Source organism: Vulpes lagopus, chromosome 19, assembly GCF_018345385.1.
Source record: "Vulpes lagopus strain Blue_001 chromosome 19, ASM1834538v1, whole genome shotgun sequence".
NCBI lineage: Eukaryota > Metazoa > Chordata > Mammalia > Carnivora > Canidae > Vulpes > Vulpes lagopus.
In genome coordinates, this window is record NC_054842.1 from 33,285,510 (window position 1) to 33,305,763 (window position 20,254).

At 35.9% G+C, this 20,254-nt stretch overlaps 1 protein-coding gene across 4 annotated transcripts in view; it reads left to right on the forward strand.

Moving 5' to 3' along the window:
* Positions 1 to 20,254, forward strand: part of PPP2R3A (protein phosphatase 2 regulatory subunit B''alpha) — a 213,279-nt gene that overhangs the window by 168,455 nt on the left and 24,570 nt on the right. For all 4 annotated transcript variants that reach the window (XM_041733964.1, XM_041733967.1, XM_041733965.1 and 1 more), the window contains 2 exons: positions 17,396 to 17,571; positions 18,544 to 18,662. In XM_041733964.1, the coding sequence (XP_041589898.1) occupies positions 17,396 to 17,571; positions 18,544 to 18,662 (295 nt within the window). The remainder of the gene's footprint in view (positions 1 to 17,395; positions 17,572 to 18,543; positions 18,663 to 20,254) is intronic.

The window sequence follows — 20,254 nt, forward strand, 5'->3', positions numbered from 1 at the left end:
AGTAAAAGCAGTTCTTTTTCAGTAAAAGCAGTTCTCTTTCAGTAAAAGCAGAAAGAAAAAAAGAAAGATCTGAAATAACCTAGATTTACACCTCAAGAAACTAGAAAAAGAGCACACTAAACCTAAAATTAGCAGAGGGAAGAATAAAGATCAGAGCAGAAATAAATGAAACACAAACTAGAAAAACAGTAGAAAAGATCTATGAAACTAAGAGTTGTTTTTTTTTAAAGATAAAATTGACAAGTCTTAGACTAAGAAAAAGAGAAGACTCATAAATTGAGTGAAAGAGGAGATATTACAATTGATTCCGCAGAAATAATATCACAAGATACTATGAATATTAATACACCAACAAATTGGATAACATACAAGAATGGAAAAATTCCTAGAAACATAGACCCTACTAAGACTGGATCATGAAGAAATAGAATATCTGAACAGACCAATAATGAGTAAGGAGATAGAATCAGCAATCAAAAACCTTCCAAAAAAGAAAAGCCCAAGACCTGATGGTTTCATTGGTACAGGAAAATAAATACTAGTGCTTCCCAAAATTTGAAGAGGAGAGAACACTCCCAAACTCATTTTAATAGGCCAGCAATACCTTATACCAAAGCCAGACAAGGACACACCTTAATCAGTAACATAAATAGTTGATTAACACATATTTGTATGTTACATGTATTATATACTATATTTTTTAAATGAAATAAGCTAGAGGGAAAAGAGTTTTTTTTTTAATTATAAGAATATACATTTACCATACTGTACTTACCAAGAAAAATCCATGTATAAGTGGACCCATTGCAGTTCAAACCCATATTGTTCAAGAGCCAATTTTATATATAAAACCCTAAAGGCCACCAAAAAAAAAAAAAAACTATTAGAACTAATGAACTAATTTAGTGAAGTTGCAGGATAAAAAATCAACCTATGAAAATTCATTGCATTTCTACATGCAAATTGGGTTTCTAGAAAAAGATAAAACAATCTCACGTAGAATAGCATCAAATAATTTTGTTTAAATGTAGTAATACATTTAACCAAGGGGTTCAAAGATCTATACACTGAAAACTATAAAATCTTGATGAAAGAATTTGAAGAATTTGAACAAATGGAAAGATAACTCATCTTCATGGATTAGAAGAATTAATATTATTAAAATACTACCCAAAGCTGTCTACATAATCAATGCAGTCCTTCTCACCGTTCCAATTTTTCACAAAAGTAGGCAAAGCCTAAAGTTGATTTGGGACCACAAAAGACTGCAAAGTGCAAAAGCAATCTTGAGCAACAAGAACAAAGCCAGAGGCATCACACTACCTAATTTCAAAATATACCACAAAGCTATACTAATCAAAAAAGCATGGTATTGGCATAAAAACAAAAATATAGATTATTGGGCCAGATAGCCCAAAAATAGATCTATGTATTTATATTATGTCAAAGGTCAGTTGACCTTTGACAACAGTGCCATGAATACACATGAGGAATGGAAAATCTCTTCAATAAAGGATGCTGGGAAAACTGGTTATTTACATGCAGACAAATTAACTTGGACACTTATTTCGTTTTTTAAAAACTCGAGTGAAATATAAGGTCTGAAACTAAAACTGCTAGAAGAAAACAGAATAAGCTTCTTGACATTGGTATGTGCAATTTGTTTTCTTTATTATATGACCCAAAAACACAGGTTAAAAAAAAAAAGCAAAAATAGACAATGAGATCTTATCAAACTAAAAAGCATCTAGTAGGAAACAATCGAGTAAAGAGTAAAAACAACCTACAGAATGGGACAAAATATTTGCAAACCATACGTCTAATAAGAAGTCAACATCCAAAATATGTAAGGAATGAATTCAGTAACAAGAAAACAACCAATTTAAAAATGAGCAAATGCTGGGGCACCTGGAAGTCTCAGTTGGTTAAGCATCTAACTCTTGATTTCGGCTCATATCATAATCTCAGGGTTGTAAGATTGAGCCCCACATCAGGCTTCACACTCAGTGGAGAGTCTGCTACAGATTCTCTCTCACCCTCTGCATCTTCCTCTGTCCCTACCCCCACTCACACTCTCTTTTTCTAAAATAATAAATCTTTTTTAAAAATGAGGAAAGGCAAAATCAACATACAGAAATCTGTTGCATTTCTATGTATGGCAAAAATGAAGCAACAGAAGGAGAAATAAAGGAATTGATCCCATTTATAATCACACCAAAAACTGTAAGACACCTAGGAATAAACCTAACCAAAGACGCAAAGGATCTGTACTCTGAAAACTGTAAAACACTGATGAAAGAAATTGAAGATGACATAAAGAAATGGAAAAATGTTCCATGCTTACGGATTGGAAGAACAAATATTATTAAAATGTCTATTCTACCCAAAGCAATCTATACATTCAATGCAATCCCTATCAAAATACCCATCAGCATTATTCACAAAGCTGGAACAAACAATTCTAAAATTTGTATGGAACCAGAAAAGACCCTGAATAGCCAAAGTAGTCTTGAAAAATAAAAGCAAAGCTGGAGGCATCACAATTATGACTTTAAACCATATTACAAAGCTGCAGTAATCAAGACAATATGGTATTGGCAAAAAAAAAAAAAAAAAAAAAAGACACAGAGATCAGTAGAACAGATTAGAGAACCCAGGAATGGACCCTCAAAATATATGTTCAACTGATCTTTGACACAGCAGGAAAGAATATTCAATGGTAAAAAGTCTCTACAACAAATGGTGTTGGGAAAATTGGACAGCCATGTGCAGAAGAATGAAACTGGACCATTTTATTACACTATACACAAAAAATAGACCCAAAATGGATGAAAGACCTAAATGTGAGACAGGAATCCATCAAAATCCTAGAAGACACAAAGAGCAACCTCTTTGACCTTGGCCACAGCAACTTCTTGCTAGACACATCTCCAAGGACAAGGGAAACAAAGCAAAAATGAACTACTGGGACTTGATCAAACTTCTGCACAGCAAAGTAAACAACCAACAAAACTAAAAGGCAATCAACAGAATGGGAGAAAATATTCTCAAATGACTTACCAGATAAAGGGCTATATCCAAATTCTATAAAGAATTTATCAAACGCAACACCCAAAGAACAAATAATCCAGTCAAGAAATGGGCAGAAGACATTAACAGACATTTCTCCAAAGAAGACATACAAATGGCCACTGGACAAATGAAAAAATGCTCCACATCACTTGGCATCAGGAAAATACAAATCACAACCACAATGAGATACCACCTCACACCAGTCAGAATGGCTAAAATGAACAAGTCAGGAAACAACAGATGTTGGGGAGGATATGGAGAAAGGGGAACCCTCTTGCACTGTTGGTAGGAATGCAAATTGGTGTAGGTATTCTGGAAAACAGTATGGAGGTTCCTCAAAAAGTTAAAAATAGAGCTATCCTACCACCCAGCAATTGTACTACCAGGTATTTATCTGAAGGATACAAAAATAGTGATTTGAAGGGGCACATGCACCCCATTGTTTATAGCAGCAATGTCTACAATAGCCAAATGATGGAAAGAGCCCAGATGTCTATCAACAGATGAATAAAGAAGTGGTATACATACACACAGTGGAATATTACTCAGCCATCAAAAAGAATGGAGTTGTTGTCGTTTGTAACAGTGTGGATGAAACTAGAAGGTATTATGCTAAGTGAAATAAGTCAGAGATGGACAAATACTGTATGATTTCACTCCTATGTGGAATTTAAGAAACAAAACAGATGAACATAGAGCAAGAGAAGGAAAAAGAAAATAAGATAAACATAGGGAGACAAACCACAAGAGACTCTTAGCTATGGGAAAGAAACTGAGGGTTACTGAAGGGGTGATGGGTGGGGGTAATTGGGTAATGGGCATTAAGGAGGGCACTTGATGGGGACGCCCGGGTGGCTTAGTGGTGGAGTGTGTGCCTTTGGCTTAGGTCATGATCCTGGAATCCTGAGATCGAGTCCCACATCAGGCTCCTCACAGGGAGCCTGCTTCTCCCTCTGCCTGTATCTGCCTCTCTCTGCGTGTCTCTCATAAATAAAATAAAGTCTTTTTAAAAAATTAAAAAGGAGGGCACTTGATGTAATGAGCACTAGGTGTTATATGCAACAGATGAATCACTAAATTCTTCCCCTGCAATTAATACAGTATATCTTAGCTAAATTTTAAAATTTTTTAATTAAGTAATAATTTTTAATTTTAAATTCTAATTAAAAATTAAAAATAGCCAACTAGTAAATTAAAAAAAGCTCAACATCACTAACCATCAGGGAAATGCAAATCAAAACCACAGTGTTACCTCCAACCTATTAGAACATCTGTTATAAAACAATAATAACGATTGGCAAGGATGTGGAGAAAAGGGAACCCTGGTATACTGTTGATGGGAATGTAAATTGGTTCATTCATTATGGTAAACAGTATGGCAATTCCTCATAAAAGTAAAAACAGAACTACCATATGATCCAGTAATCCTACTTCTGGATATGTATCCAAAGACAATGAAATCACTATCTTTATTTTCTTTCCACTTTCTGAATACTGTTTCGTTACTGTGCCAAAATGGAAAATATGCTGGTAGGAAGGACAATTTTTTGAGACTCAAAATTAATTTATCTTCCCAAATTATGACTGAGTTATGAACAAATGTAATGGTGCTTTTAACCACAGTAAATAAAGTAAAACCCCAAATATTTTTCTAACTTGAAACTCTTCAGTATACAGGATGCAAAACTGACTCCAGATTACTTAATTACAATTCCAACTTGCTTCTTTTTTAAAAGGTTGTTTTTATATTAAGGTATAACTGAAATACGGTATTAGTTTCAGATATACAATGTAATGATTTGATATTCATATATATTGCAAAGTGATCGCCAAAATAAGTCCACTTAACATTCATCATCATACATATATAAATTTTTCTTTTGAAAACATTTAAGATCTATTATCTTAGCAACCTTCAAATGTGCGATAAAGTATTTTAACTATACTCATTATGTGGTACATTACATCCCCAGGTCTGACTTATCTTATAAATGGAAGCTTGTACCTCTTCCCCACCTTCACCTTGTTTGCCCCCCTTCCACTCTACACTCTGGTAACCACCAATCTTTTTACTGTGCCTGTGACCTCAGTCTTTTTTTTTTTTTTTTTTTTTTAGATTTCAAATACAAGTGAGATCATAGAGTATTTGTGTTTGACTTATTTCATCTAGCATAATGCCTTCAAGGTCCATCCATGTTGTCACAAATGGCAGGATTCCATCTCCTGACTTTTTTAAATTAACATACAGTGTTATATTAGTTTCAGGTGTATGTTATAACTATCCTCCAATTCTATACATTTCTCAGTGTTCATCAGGATAAGTGTACTGTCAGTTACCTCTATTTCACCCATCCCCCCCACCCATGTCCCCTCTGGCAACCACCAATTTGTTCTCTGTATTTAAGAGTCTGGGTTTCCTGTTTGCTATTTTTTTGTTTGTTTTGTTTCTTAAATTTTGTATATGAGTGAAATCATATGATATTTGTCTTTCTCTGACCAATTTATATTTCATTTAACCTTATACCCTGTAGTCTATTCATGTTGTTTGCAAATAGCAAGATTTCTTTTATATATGTGTGTGTGTATACACACACACACACACACACACACACACACAATGAAAAAATATATATACACACACCACATCTTCCTCCATTCAGCTATCCGTGGATACTTGGGTTGCTTCCATATCTTGGGCTGTTGTCAGTAACAGTAAACATGGGGTGCGTATATGTTTTTAAAATAGTATTTTTGTTTTTTTAGGTAAATACCCAGTAGTGGAATTACTGGATCACATGGTAATTCTGTTTTTAATTTTTTGAGGAACCTCCATACTGTTTTCCACAGTGGCTGTACCAGTTTGCATTCCCACAAATAGTACATAAGAGTTCTCCTTTTTCTCCATATCCTCACCAACACTCATTATTTCTTGTGTTCTTTTATTTTTGCCATTCTGCAAGCTGTGAAGTGATATCTCATTGTGGTTTTAATTTGCATTTCTGCGGATTAGTGATGCTGAGCACCTTTTTAGGTGTCTGTTGGCCATCTGTAGGTCTCCTTTAGAAAAATATCTATTCAAGGGGCACCTGGGTGGTAAAGTCAGTTAAGCCTCCAATTCTTGGTGTTGGCTCAGGTCATGATCTGAGGGTTGTGAGATTGAGCCCATTGGACCCTGCATTGGGTGCAGATTCTGTTTGAGATTCTCTTCCTCTCCTTCTAGCCCTCCCATTCATGTGTGCTTGGTCATGTTCTCTCTGTGTAAAATAAATAAACCTTTAAAAAAAACAAAGTCTATTCAGGTCTTCCAACCATTTTTTTAATCAAATCATTTTTTATTACTGAGTAATATTTCACTGTGTATATATACCACATTTTCTTTATTCATCTATCGGTGGATGTTTCCATATTTTACCTATTATAAATAATGCCACATGGAATTGAACATGGGGCTGGGGGGGAATGTATCTTTTCAAGTTACTGCTTTCATTTTCTTCAGATAAGTAACCAAAGGTAGAATTGCTAGATCATTCAGTAATTCTATTTTTAACTGAGAAACTTCAATATTGTGTTCCATTGTAGTTGCACCAATTTTTCTCACCACAGTACATAGGTGTATTTATTTCCACATCCTTACTAACACTTGTTATTTCTAGTATTTTTGGTTGATGGTCATTCTAACAGGTATGAGTGATACCTCAATATATTTTTGAATTGCATTTCCCTGATAATTAATCATGTTGAGTATCTTCTGTGTACCTACTGACCATCTGTGTATCTTTAAGAAAATGTTTATTTAGTCCTTTGCCCACTTTTTAATCAGTTGGTTTTTTGTTTTGGGGGGGGTTGTTGTTGTTGGGGTTTCTTTTGCTATTGAGTTGTATGACTTCTTTATATATTTTGGACATACACTCCTTATCAGATACATAATTTGCAAATATTTTCACCCATTCAGGGGGTTGCTTTTTATTTTGTTGATGATTTTCTTTCCTCTGCAAAAGCTTATTTAGTTTAATGTAGTCTGTTTATTTTTGCTTTTGTTACCTCTGTTTTTGGTGTCAAATCCAAAAAATCATTGCCAAGATGATACCAAGGAGTGTACTGCCTGTATTTTCTTCTAGCAGTTTTATAGTTTTATGACATTCAAGGTTTTTAAAGATTTTTTTATTCATTTATTTGAGAGAGAGAGCACGCACATGAGCAGATGGAGGAGCAAAGGGAGAGGGAGAAGGAGAAGCATCTTCTTCCCACTAAGCAAGAAGCCAGACACAGGCTCAATCTCAGGACCCTGGGATCATGACCTGAGCCAAAGGCAGACACTTAACCAACTGAGCCACTCAGGTGCCTCATACTCAGTTTTTTTAATACATTTTGAATTTATTTTTGTGTATTGTGTAAGACAGTAGTCCAGTTTCATTCTTTTGCATATGGCTGTCAGTTTTTCCAACACCATTTATTGAAGAGACTCCCCCTTCTCCATTTAGTATCATTGGCTCCTTTATCCTACATCAATTAACCAGATATGCATGGGTCTATTTCTGGGCTGTTTCATTGATTTGTGTGTCTGTTACTATGCCAGTACCACATTGTTGTTGTTTTGATTACTGAAGCTTTGTGTAGTATATTTTGAAATCAAGTAGTATGATGTCTCCAGGTTTTTTCTTGTTGCTCAATATAGCTTTGGCTATTCATGGTCTTTTGTCATTCCATACAAATTTTAGGACTATTTGTTCTCTTTCTGTAAAAAATGCTATTGGAATATTTATAGGGATTGCACTGAATCTGTAGATTGCTTTGAGTAATATTAACTATGATAATTCTTCCAATCTGTGAACATGAACTATCTTTGCATTTGTGTCATCTTCAGTTTTTGTTGTTGTTATCAGTGTCCTATAGTTTTCAGTGTACGGGTCTTTCACTTCCTTGGTTAAATTAATTCCCAGGTATTTTATTCTTTTGGATGTAGCTATAAGTGGGATTGTTAGTTTTTCTGCTTCCTGTTGATTTTTGTATCCTGCAACTACACAGAGTTTATTAGTTCTAACGGTTTTTTGGTGGATTCTTTAGGGTTTTCTGTATATAATAAGTCATCTGCAGAATTAACAGTTTTACTTCTTCCCTTTCCAATTTGGACCCCTTTTATTTCTTGCCTATTGCTCTGGCTAGGGCTTCTAGTACTATCTTGAATAAAAATGGTGATAGTACGTATGTTTGTGTTGTTCCAGATATTACAGGAAAAAACTTTCAGCTTTTCACCATTGAATATGATATTAGATGTGGGCTTGTCTGTACCCACTTTGTTGAGAGTTTTTATCATACATGAATTTTGAATTTTATCAAATGCTTTTTCTACACCTATTGATACAGTGATTTTTTTATCCTTCATCTCATTAATGTGGTACATTGCATTGATTGATTTGCAGATGTTGAGCCATACTTGCATCCCTGGAATAATTCCCATTTTATCATGGTGTATGATCCTTTTGATTCATTACTGAATTTGAGTTTAATATTTTATTGAGGATTTTTGAATCTGCGTTCATCAAATATTGGCCTGTAATTTTCTTGTGGTGTCTTTGTTTTATTATCAAGATAATACTGCCCTCTTGAAATGGGTTTGGAAGTATTCTCTAATCTTCTTTTTTTTTTTTTTTTTTGGAAGAGTTTAAGAAGGATTAGTATTGATTCTTTTTGAATGTTTGGTATAATTCACCAGTGAGCCCATTTGGTCCTGGGCTTATGTTTGGTGTAGGTTTTGAATACTGATTTAATCTCCTTACAAATATTCAGTCTCTTCAGATTTTCTATTTCTTCACGGTTCAGTCTTGGGATATTGTATGTTTCCAGGAATTTATCATGATTGTCAAATTTGTTGTATAATATTTCACAGTAGTCTTTTATGATTGTTTGTATTTCTGTAGTATTGGCTGTTAAATATTATCACTTTCAGTCTGTGCATATCATTATATCTAATGTATCTAACTTTAGGCAGCATAGATGGGTCTTATTTTCTTTTCCATTCTTCCATTCTGTCTTTTGATAAGAGAATGTATTTCATTTACATTTAAAGTAATTATTGATAGGTGTATAGTTATTGCCATGTTCATTATTTTTCTTGCTCTTTTGTAATTCCTCTGTTTCTTCTCATGCTCTCTTCCTTTGTAGTTTAATGACTTACTTTTGGGTATACTTAGATTTCTCTATCTTTTATGTATCTACTATACATTATTACTGATTTTCTATCATTTCTTATTTTGAGTCCTTTTGCCTTATTTTGTGAGTTCTAGCTAGAGGTTTGTCAGTTTCATTTAGCTTCATAAAGAACCAGCTCTTAGTTTCATTTATTTTTTCTAACTTTTTAGTCTCTGTTTCATTTTTTTCCACTCTAATCTTTGTTATTTCCTTCATTCTACTAACTTTGGGCTTCATTTGTTCTTTTTCTAGTTCCTTGAGATATAAAGTTGGCTTATTTGAAATTTTCCTTGTTCTCTTGATGTAGGCATTTATCACTATGAACTTCCCTCTTAAAACTGCTTTTGCTGTATCCCATAAGTTTGGGTGTATTATTTTTCATTTTTATATTTGTCTCAAAGTATTTTTTGCTTTCTCTTGATTTCTTCTTTGGCCCATTGATTGTTCAATACCATATTGTTTAATCTCTACACATTTGTGAATTTCTCAGTTTTCTAATAGTTGAAGTCTAGTTCCATACAATTATGCTTAGGAAAGATTCTTGAGGAGTACCTGGGTGGTTCAGTTGGTTGAGTGTCCAACTCTTGGTTTCAGCTCAAGTCATGGTCTCATGGATATTGGGGGTCTGGCCCATGTAGGGCTCTGTACTCAGTGGGGAGTCTGCTTGAAGATTCTCTCCTTCTGCCCCTCCCCACACTCATTTGCTTGCTCTAAAATAAGTCTTTGGGGAAAAAAAAGATGCTTGATATTATTTCAATCATCTTAAATTTATTGAGACTTGTTTTGTTACCTAACACAATGGAGGATGTGCCCTGTGTACCTAAGAAAACTGTTTATTCTTTGCTTTTGGTGAAATATTCTGTATATATCTATTAAGTCTGTCTAGTCTAACATGTCATTTAAAGTCAGTGTTTCCTGGGACACCTGAGTAGCTCAGTGGTTGAGCATCTGCCTTTGGCTCAGGTTCTGATCCCTGGGTTCCTGGGATCAAGTCCCACATAGGGCTCCCCACAGGGAGCCTGGTTCTCCCTCTGCCTATGTCTCTGCCTCTCTCTGCATGTCTCTCATGAATAAATAAGTAAAATCTTTTTTAAAATAAATCAATAACTCTTTTTTAAAATAAATCAATAGGGATCCCTGGGTGGCGCAGCGGTTTGGCGCCTGCCTTTGGCCCAGGGCGCGATCCTGGAGACCTGGGATCGAATCCCACGTCGGGCTCCCGGTGCATGGAGCCTGCTTCTCCCTCTGCCTGTGTCTCTGCCTCTCTCTCTCTCACTGTGTGCCTATCATAAATAAATTTTTAAAAAATTAAAAAAAAAATAAATCAATAAAGTCATTGTTTCCTTATCAATTTTCTTTTTGGATGATCGTCTGTTGACAGTGGTATACTAAAGTCCCCTACTTATTTTATTGCTATTTCTCCATTTCAGATCTGGTAATATTTGTTTCATGCATTTAGATGTTGCTGTATTTTAAGTGCATAAATACTTAGAAATATGTTCTTGTTGTGTTGACCCTTTTATATTATTATATAATGCTCTTGGTCTCCTATTATAGTCTTTGTTTTAAGGTCTTTGGTCTAATGTAAGAATAGCTACTCCAGCTTTCTTTTGCTATCTATCTGCACAGGATATCTTTTTTCTATCACTTCACTTTTAGTCTGTGCATGTGCTTACAGCTAAAGTGTCTCTTTAAAAAAAAAATGTCTTTTTTTAGGCAGCATATGGATAGGTCTTATTTTCTTATCCATTCCGCCACTTTGTCTTTTCATTAGAGAATGTATTTCATTTATATTTAAGGTAATTATTGACAATATATAGTTGCTACCATTTTTTTAAAGATTTTATTTATTTATTCATGAGAGACAGAGAGAGGCAGAGACACAGGCAGAGGAAGAAGCAGGCTCCATGCAGAAAGCCCGATGAGGGACTTGGTCCCGGGACCCCGGGATCAAGCCCTGAGCCAAAGGCAGACAATCAACCATTGAGCCATCCAGGCATCCCTAGTGACTACCATTTTAATTGTTTTCTTGCTATTTTGTAGTTTTTCTATGCATTTTTTTCTTTTCATGCTCTCTTCCTGTGTGGTTTGATGTATTTCTTTAGCTAGATGCTTAGATTCCTCTCTCCTTATCTTTTGTGTATCTACCACAGGTTATTGGTTTGTAGTTACTATGTGGCTTACATATAACCACCTATATTTAAAAGTGTTTTAAATTAGAAATTAAGTTTGAACACATTCTAAAGCTCTCCATTTTATTCTGCCCTCCACATTGTTTCTGATATCACATCTTACATCTTTTTATCTTGTATTTCTCATAACTAATAATTTATAATTTTTACTACATTTGTCTTTTAATCCATCGCTTTTACTACATATTTACCTTTACCAGAGAGACTTCTATTTTATGTCTTCTTGTTACTAATTAGCATCCTTTCTTTTCCTCTTAAGAAAAGTCCCTTTAGAAACACCTGGGTGGCTCAGTGGTTGAGCATCTGCCTTTGGCTCAGGGCGTGAACCCCAGTGTCCTGGGATCGAGTCCCACATCAGGCTCCCTGCATGGAGCCTGTTTTTCTCTCTGCCTCTCATGAATAAATAAATAAAATCTTTAAAAAAAAAAAAAAAAAGGCCCTTTAACATTTCTTGTAAGTCTGATTTAGTTGTGATTAACTCCTTTAGTTTTGTCTGGAAAACTCCATCTCTCCTTCAATTCTGAATGACAACTTTGCCAAGTAGAATAGTATTCATAGAAATGTTTTTCTGTCTGCACCTTAAATATATCATGCCATTCTCTTCTGGCCTGCAAAGTTTCTGCTGAAAATCTGCTAATAGGCTAATGGGACCTCCTATATACATAACATGTTGTTTCCCTCTTGCTGCTTTTAAGATTCTCTCCTTGTCTTTACCTTTTGACAGGTTAATTATAATGTTCTTGATGTGGGCCTTGTTGAATTCCTATTATTTGGAACTTTTTGGGTTTCCTGAATCTGAGTGTCTATTTCCTTCCCCGTGTTACGGAAATTTTAAGCCATTATTTCTTCAGATAAGTTTTCTGCGCCTTTCTCTCTTCTTTTGGAAGCCCCATTATATGAATACTAGCCCACTTAATATTGTCCCATTACTCCCTTAACCTACCTTCATTTTTTTTTTTTTTGCTACTCTGATTATTTGCATTCCACTGCCCTGTATTCCAGTTTACTGATAGTTTCTTCTGCTTTATTTAGTTGGCTATCAAACTTTCCTGATGTGTTTTTCACTTCAGTTACTGTATTCTTCAGCTCTCTGGCTTCTGTTTGGTACGTTCTTATGTTTTCCATCTCTGAGTTCTCACTAGATTCATCTATTCATCTCGCAAGTTTGGTGAACATCTTTGTAACCATTATTTTGAACCCTTTTTAGATAAATCACTTAGTTTTATTAAAGATTTTTTCTGAGGTTTTTGGTTCAGAATATATTTTTCTGTTTCTTCATTTTTGCTTGACTCTGTGTTGGTTTCTATGCATTAGATAAAATGGTCACCTCTCCAAGTCGTGAATAGCAGCCTCACATACTACTGAATCTTATTGTTCAACCCTGCCCTAGCTCTTGTCTCTTAAACCTTTGAATTGCCCAAACATCCTCTTTTATTTTAAACAGCTCCCAGTAGTTGAGGTTGTGCCAAAAGCTATCAGCACCCCAAAGGGAAGGATCTCAGCACCCAGACGCAGGCTCATTCTCATCTTTTAAAAGTATGCACATATATACATACAGTCCTGTGGAACCACAAACATAAGCCCCACTAACTACCAGAGCTAGGCAATCTGGAAGTGTCTCCTGGGCAGCAGTCCCAAAAATTGGGGCACCATGCAAGTGCATACACTCCTTTCTAAAAGATACCAGCAAGCTGGAGCAAGACAAAAGGAGAGCACAAAGATGGCATCCACCGGCCTCCATTCCATGAAAGTAACTCCATAAGCTTCCAGATGCATGCCAAACCTGAAACCTGCCTTTTGGGCTGAAACTCCAACGCAAGGAAATAGTTCTACTTCACAGAAAGCCTGGGGGCTTTCTTGTCTGTGCAGTAGCCTGCCAAGAACTATGTCTCCTATTGTTACAGTCCCTTGGGGCCCAGGAATACAAGCCCCCCTCACCACCAGAACCAGGCTATCAGGTGAGCAATCTGAAAATACTAGAGAGGGCTTCAGACATAAAAACGGGGGCACCAGATGTGGTAAAAATCTCTCTCCAGTTGATACTGGCACTCTACAGTGCAACAGAGAGGGGAAGTGAAGATGGTATCCACTAGCCTCTGTCCCTGGAGAATACCCCAGGAGACCCCTAGATGTGTGTTAAATTAGATGCCTACCACTAGGCCAAGGCTTTAAGATAAGGAAATGAGCCTCTTTCACAGAAAGTCTAGGTGCCCATTTGCTGCTTCTGCACTGGTCCCTAGGGTGGGTCAGTCCAAGCACGCAGGCTCTTTAAGAGCCATTTCTCACTTCACTATAGCCTTATGGATCTTATTGACACAAGCTTTGTTGGTTTCCAAAGCTAAATGTTTTAGAGCATCATCTTAAGTTATGGTGCCCAGTGTAAGATTCAGACCCTTCACTCCTTGGAAGATCAGGTTGGCTTTTTTTTCACTTTTTAAAATTTTTTATTTAAATTCAATTAACATATAATGTATTGTTGGTTTCAGAGGTAGAGGTCAGTGATTCATCGGTCTTATATGATATCAAGTGCTCATTATATCACATGACCTCCTTAATGTCCATCACCCAGTTACCCCATCCTCCCACTCCACTCCCCTCTAGCAACCCTCAGTTTGTTTCCTATGATTAAGAGTCTCTTATGATTTCTTTTCCTGATTTCATCTTTATTTTTTTTTTCTTCTTTTCCCCTATGATCTTCTATTCTAAGTTCCACATGAGTGAGATTATATAATTGTCTTTCTCTTATTGACTTATTTCACTAGGCGTAATATCTTCTAGTTCTATCCACACCATTGCAAATGGCAAGATTTTTTTTTTTTTGGATGGCTGAGTAGAATTCCATTGTGTGTGTGTGTGTGTGTGTGTACCACATTGTTATCTATTTATCTATCAAAGGACATCTGGTTTCTTTCTATAGTTTGGCTATTGTGGACATTGCTGCTACAAATATTGGGATGTAGATGCCCCTTTGAATTGCTACATTTTTCTCTTTGGAGTAAATACGCAGTAGTGCAATTGCTGGGTCACAGGTAGCTCTATTTTCAGCTTTTTGAAGTACCACTATACTGTACCAGAGTGGCTGGTACCAGTTTGCGTTCTACCAACAGTGTAAGAGGGTTCCCCTTTCTCCACATCCTCCCCAACATCTGTTGTTTCGACTTGTTCGTTTTAGCCATTGACTGGTGTGAGGTGATACTTCATTGTGGTTTTGATTTGTATTTCCCTGATGCTGAGTGACGTGGAGCATTTTTTCACCTGTCTTTTGGCCATTTGTATGTTTTTAGAGAAATGCCTGTTCGTGTCTTCTGTCCATTTCTTGAATGGATTATCTGTTGTTTGGGTGTTGAGTTTGATAAGTTCTTTATAGACTTTGGATACTAGCTCTTTATCTGATATGTCATTTGCAAATATTTCTCCCATTCTATAGGTTGCCTTTTGGTTTTGTCACCTGTTTACTTTGCTGTGCAGAAACTTTTTATCTTGATGATATCCCAGTAGTTCAGGTTTTAAGTTCCTTCCTGGTTGTGGATCATCATGACAGAGATAGGAATATAATGAAATTGTGTCTCAATCTGTCCTACCCACATAGATCTGGGGTTTCTCTTGTTTGCCCAATGTGTAGGAGTCATTCAGATAATTTTATGGGTTCTTTTAAGAGGAAATTGCTCCATATATAGCTATCGATTTGGTATGTCTTTGGGAAGAAGTCAGTTCAGGATTTTACATCACCATCTTGAACAGAGTTCTGAAATTAATATCATGAAGAGGTACCTGCACTCCGATGTTCATTGCTACATTATTCATAGTAGCCAAGATATGGAATCACCCTAAATGTCCCTCGGTGGATAAATGAATAAAGAAAGTGTGATACACACACAAACACACATAAATGGAGTATTATTTTCACCCTTTAAAAAGAAGGAAATCCTGTCATTTGCAATGATGTGGATGAACCTGGAGTACACTGTGCTAAGTGAAATAAGGCAGGCAAATACTGCATGACCTCACTTATATGTAGAATCTAACAATAGTCAGACATAAACAGGCATAGAGTAGAATTTTGGTTAGCAGGGGCTGAGGGGAGAAAGAAATGGGGAAGTGCTAGTCAAAGGGTACAAAATTGCAGTTAGGATGAAACACACAGCATGGTGACTATAATTAATAATACTGTATTGAATATTGGAAATTTGCTAAAAGTAGATTTCAGGTCCTCTCATGCCCCTTCCCCCAAAATGGTAAGTGAGGAGATAATATATTAAGTAGTTTTCATAATTATTTCCTATGCATATTAAATTATCTCATTTTATACCTTAAACACGATTTTTACTTAAAATGTTGAAAAGAAAATTATAAAGAAAATTTAGCCACAAAGTATAGAGAAACGAAATTAATTGCAATTATGTATCTTATTTAACCCAATATATCTGAAATGTTATTTGAACATGTAATCAATACAAAAATATTATTTTACTTTTTTTAGTATTAAGTCTTCAAAGTCTATTGTGTATTTGCACTAAAAGATACTTCAAATTGGACTAGCCACATATAGATAGTGGCTACCATATACTGATCATACAGATGTGAGTAACAGGAGTTCCGTAAAAAGAATGCATAAGAGTAAAAAGAGGCAGGGAAGAAATAAAATAATTTAAGAAATTTTCCAAGAACTAAAGGATACTAGTTTCCAAATTGAGTAGGCTTTCAGAAAGCCCAAGAAAATAGATGAATTAGACCCAGGATATTTCGAAACACCAGGGACCCAGAGAAACCACTATAGGGTTTAAAGAAAACAAACAAACAAAACAGATTATTATAGTCAAAGGATCAGATATCAGCATGGCTTTAGACTTTTCAAAAATAATGGATAGAAGACTGAATGACTGCCTTTGATATACTGAAGGAAAAGCACCACTAAGGTATAATTCTATAACTAGCCAAAATATCAACCAAGTTAGGAGGTGAATAGAAGGTATTTTCAACTATCCAAGATCTCAAAAAATTTACCTGCCATGCTCCCCTTTTCAAGAAGCTACTGAAAGGTGTGTTACACCAAACAAAGAAGTCAACCAAGAATGAGGAAAGTGTGAGATACAAGAAATGAGAGAAAGGTGAGAGAAATCCCTGGGATGAAACTGTGAACCCAACCTAGAGAGCAACCAGTCCAGGTTACAGTAGGTCGGAAGGAAGCAAAAATACTTCACCAAGAAAATCCAGTTGATAGAACCCTGATGCAGGGCAGCCCGGGTGGCTCAGCGATTTAGCACCGCCTTCAGCCCAGGGCCTGATCCTGGAGACCCAGGATCGAGTCCCACATCAAGCTCTCTGCATGAAGCCTGCTTCTCCCTCTGCCTGTCTCTGCCTCTTTCTCTGCGTCTCTCATGAATAAATAAATAAAATCTTAAAAAAAAAAAAAAAGAACCCTGATGCAACTGATTGTAGATGTAGAAAAGTGGCAGATATGGACATTGAATAGTTGCATAGACACAAATCTAAGCAAATAAGAGATAAAAATAAAAACTTATAAACTCTGAATCTTGAGTAATTTCCATTACGAGGGTCCAGAAGGGCATGTAAGTAAAGTGGAATGAGAGGTAAAAGAGCTAAAAACCTCATCTTTCATAGTACAAAATTAATATATAATTCTTGAAACTAAAATGTAAGGAAGGAATAATATAAGCATCTTAACTGAAAGTATAAAAACCAAAATAATCAGGTGTTGAAAGTAGTTGTTTCTGGGGAAGGGAAAATAATAGGAAGAAGAGATCTGCTAGTTTACCTAACAAATTTTGTAAAACTGTGTTTCTCTAAGTCCCAAGTATATACACATCTAACTTACTTTTTTTTTTTTCTAACTTACTTTAAAAGAAACATGGGCAGTACTAAATCTGGGTAAGTAAAAGACCTTTACCAGGCCATTGGTAATGAGTGTCCTTATCTCCTAGTATTGAGTATTGGTTCCGCTGCATGGATGTGGATGGGGACGGTGTACTCTCCATGTATGAGCTAGAGTACTTCTATGAGGAGCAGTGTGAACGGATGGAAGCCATGGGCATTGAGCCCTTGCCATTCCATGATTTGCTGTGCCAGATGCTTGACTTGGTAAAGCCAGCCACTGAAGGTAAGATTGAGTAAAAGTTCATTTGCACTTTTCACCTGTGTAATAGAGTGGGGTATTTAATCCCAGGTTGTCCTAAATTCTTTAATAACTTCCAGAGTCTTCCATACTGACTTCTGAAATACAGAAATATTTACATTTCTTATTTACTATTAGTGTGGAACCAGCAGTTAATGGCAAATCCTATTGAAGAAATTTTTCCAGGGATCCCAGAGTGGCTCAGCAGGTTTAGCACCTACCTTCGGCCCAGGGCATGATCCTGGAGTCCTGGGATCGAGTCCCGTGTTGGGCTCCCTGCATGGAGCCTGCTTCTCCCTCTACCTGTGTCTCTGCCTCTCTCGCTGTCTCTTGAATGAATGAATGAATGAGTGAATAGATAGATAGATAGATAGATAGATAGATAGATAGATAGATAGATAGATGATAGATAGATCTTTAAAAAAAAAGAAAAGAAAAAAAAATTTTCCATAGAGGAACACCTGGGTGGCTCAGTTGGTTAAGCATCCAATTCTTGATTTTGGCTCAGGTCATGATCTCAAGGTTGTGAGATCAAGCCCCACATGGGGCTCCATGCTCAGCAGTGAGTCTGCTTGAGATTCTCTCTCTCCTTCTCCCTGTGCCCTGGCCCATCGTAAGTCTTTATAAAGAAAAAAATTTGTCCATAAGAGAAAGCAGATTAACAGTTGTCCAGGGCTTGGGGTAAGGGGAGTTGGGAAAAGTCTGCTTGACAGATGGAGAGTTTCCTTTCGAGGTAAAGAAGTGTTACAGAACTCAATAGTAGTGTTTGCACAACATTGTGAATGTACTAAAAGTCACAGAATTGTACATTAAAATGGTGAACTTTATGTCAGTTTCAGCTCAAAAAAAATGGGATCTTGTATAATAAAATTAGCATATACATGTATCTTTAAACTTCAGTAAAAGATTTCACTTACCAAAACATTCTTGATATTTACTCAATTTATTTTTACATAGGCAAAATAACACTACGAGATCTGAAGAGATGCAGAATGGCACACATCTTTTATGACACTTTCTTTAATCTGGAAAAATACTTAGACCATGAACAGAGAGATCCCTTTGCGGTCCAGAAGGTACTGGTTTTAACTTCTATTTGAGAGCTGCAGTATCGGGGTTGTATGCTACAGATAAAAATTATTTCTACCTATGAGAGTCTTGTATTTTAAAGACGTAACATTTATAACATCACATACTGAAAAAAGAAAAATGGACCCAGAGCTCATCTTTCCCCCCAGCTAATCTTTAAGTTTAGGTAACCTCCATCTGCCTATCATTGAGTGAACTGTATGGCCTGTGTACTTACATATATATTAGAAAATAGTTTTTAAAAGGTTTGAAAAAAATTTGTCCTTCCAAATTAAATATTTATCAATAGGCACATCTTTATTAGAAAGCATATTGGGATTAACTGTACCATTCATTTCCAGAATGACATGTAAATAGCTCTCCCCATCATAACGAAAACCAGACATTCTCATGAAGAACAAACCTCAGATAATATAACACTTTTTCAAGTGTTAATGACTGTTGTGCAGGACTGTCAGTTTGAAGTCATTCTACACCTGAATAGACACTAACCTGTAGACTCTCAAAAAACCCTGAATATCATATGGTCTGTTCCAAAGAAAAAGGGCAGAATATCAATATTTCTATTCCCTTATTTGAAAAGTAAAAATTATGTTGATAGAAAAGGACTGTTTCCAGTGGTCCTGCAGGAGTACAACTACAGGAAACTTTTGGTCTTTTCTTTTTCTTCCACATGTTGACCTAAACAGTAGTAAGAACACAAAGATCACCTTCCAGAAACAAAGTCTCTGTATCTGATCTTGGAGCATATCAAGGCCCATTGTCACTAACCTAAAGTCAGAATTATGTTTCATTGACTCAGAGGTGCCCATTATTTTATATCCCTTTAAGCAAAGAAAGAAAGAAAGAAAGAAATTGTAAATCTAAGATGTGTACCAGTTTCAAAGATATTAAAAGGATGGGGTAGGGGTTCTTAAAATTGATTAACTGTCATAACACATTGTATGGTCAATATTTAGGTATTTGCATTCTTCTAGGCATAACTAACCTTACATCCAAGGGCAGTGCTCATTTTAATCATGGAAAAACATTTTACCTGGAATATATAATCCAATATACTGCCCATATTGTAGAAGGAAAAGAAAATGTATAGCCTTTCCCCCCCTTCATTTCTTCTATTTGTGTTATAAATTTTACTTTGTAAGAAGTGAAAGTATATCAAGATTTGTTCTGATATGCAAAGAACATTTTTAGTTAGAAAGAGCTCAACAGCTGGGTGTTATTCTGTATGTTGGCAAAGTGAACACCAATAAAAAAATAAATTTATAAAAAAAAAAAAAAAGTGCTCAGTAGGGCAGCCCCGGTGGCCGAGCGGTTTAGCACCGTCTTCAGCCCGGGGTGTGATCCTGGAGACCTGGGATCGAGTCCCGCATCGGGCTCCCTGCATGGAGCCTGCTTCTCCCTCTGCCTGTGCCTCTGCCTCTCTCTCTTTCTCTCTCTCTCTCATGAATAAATAAATAAAATCTTAAAAAAAAACAAGTGCTAAGTAAATTTCAGACACAGTGTTGAAGAGACATATGGTCAAATAGAGATTTAAAAAAAAGCAAAAAGTAGCAATCAAGCATATACAGTATAGCAG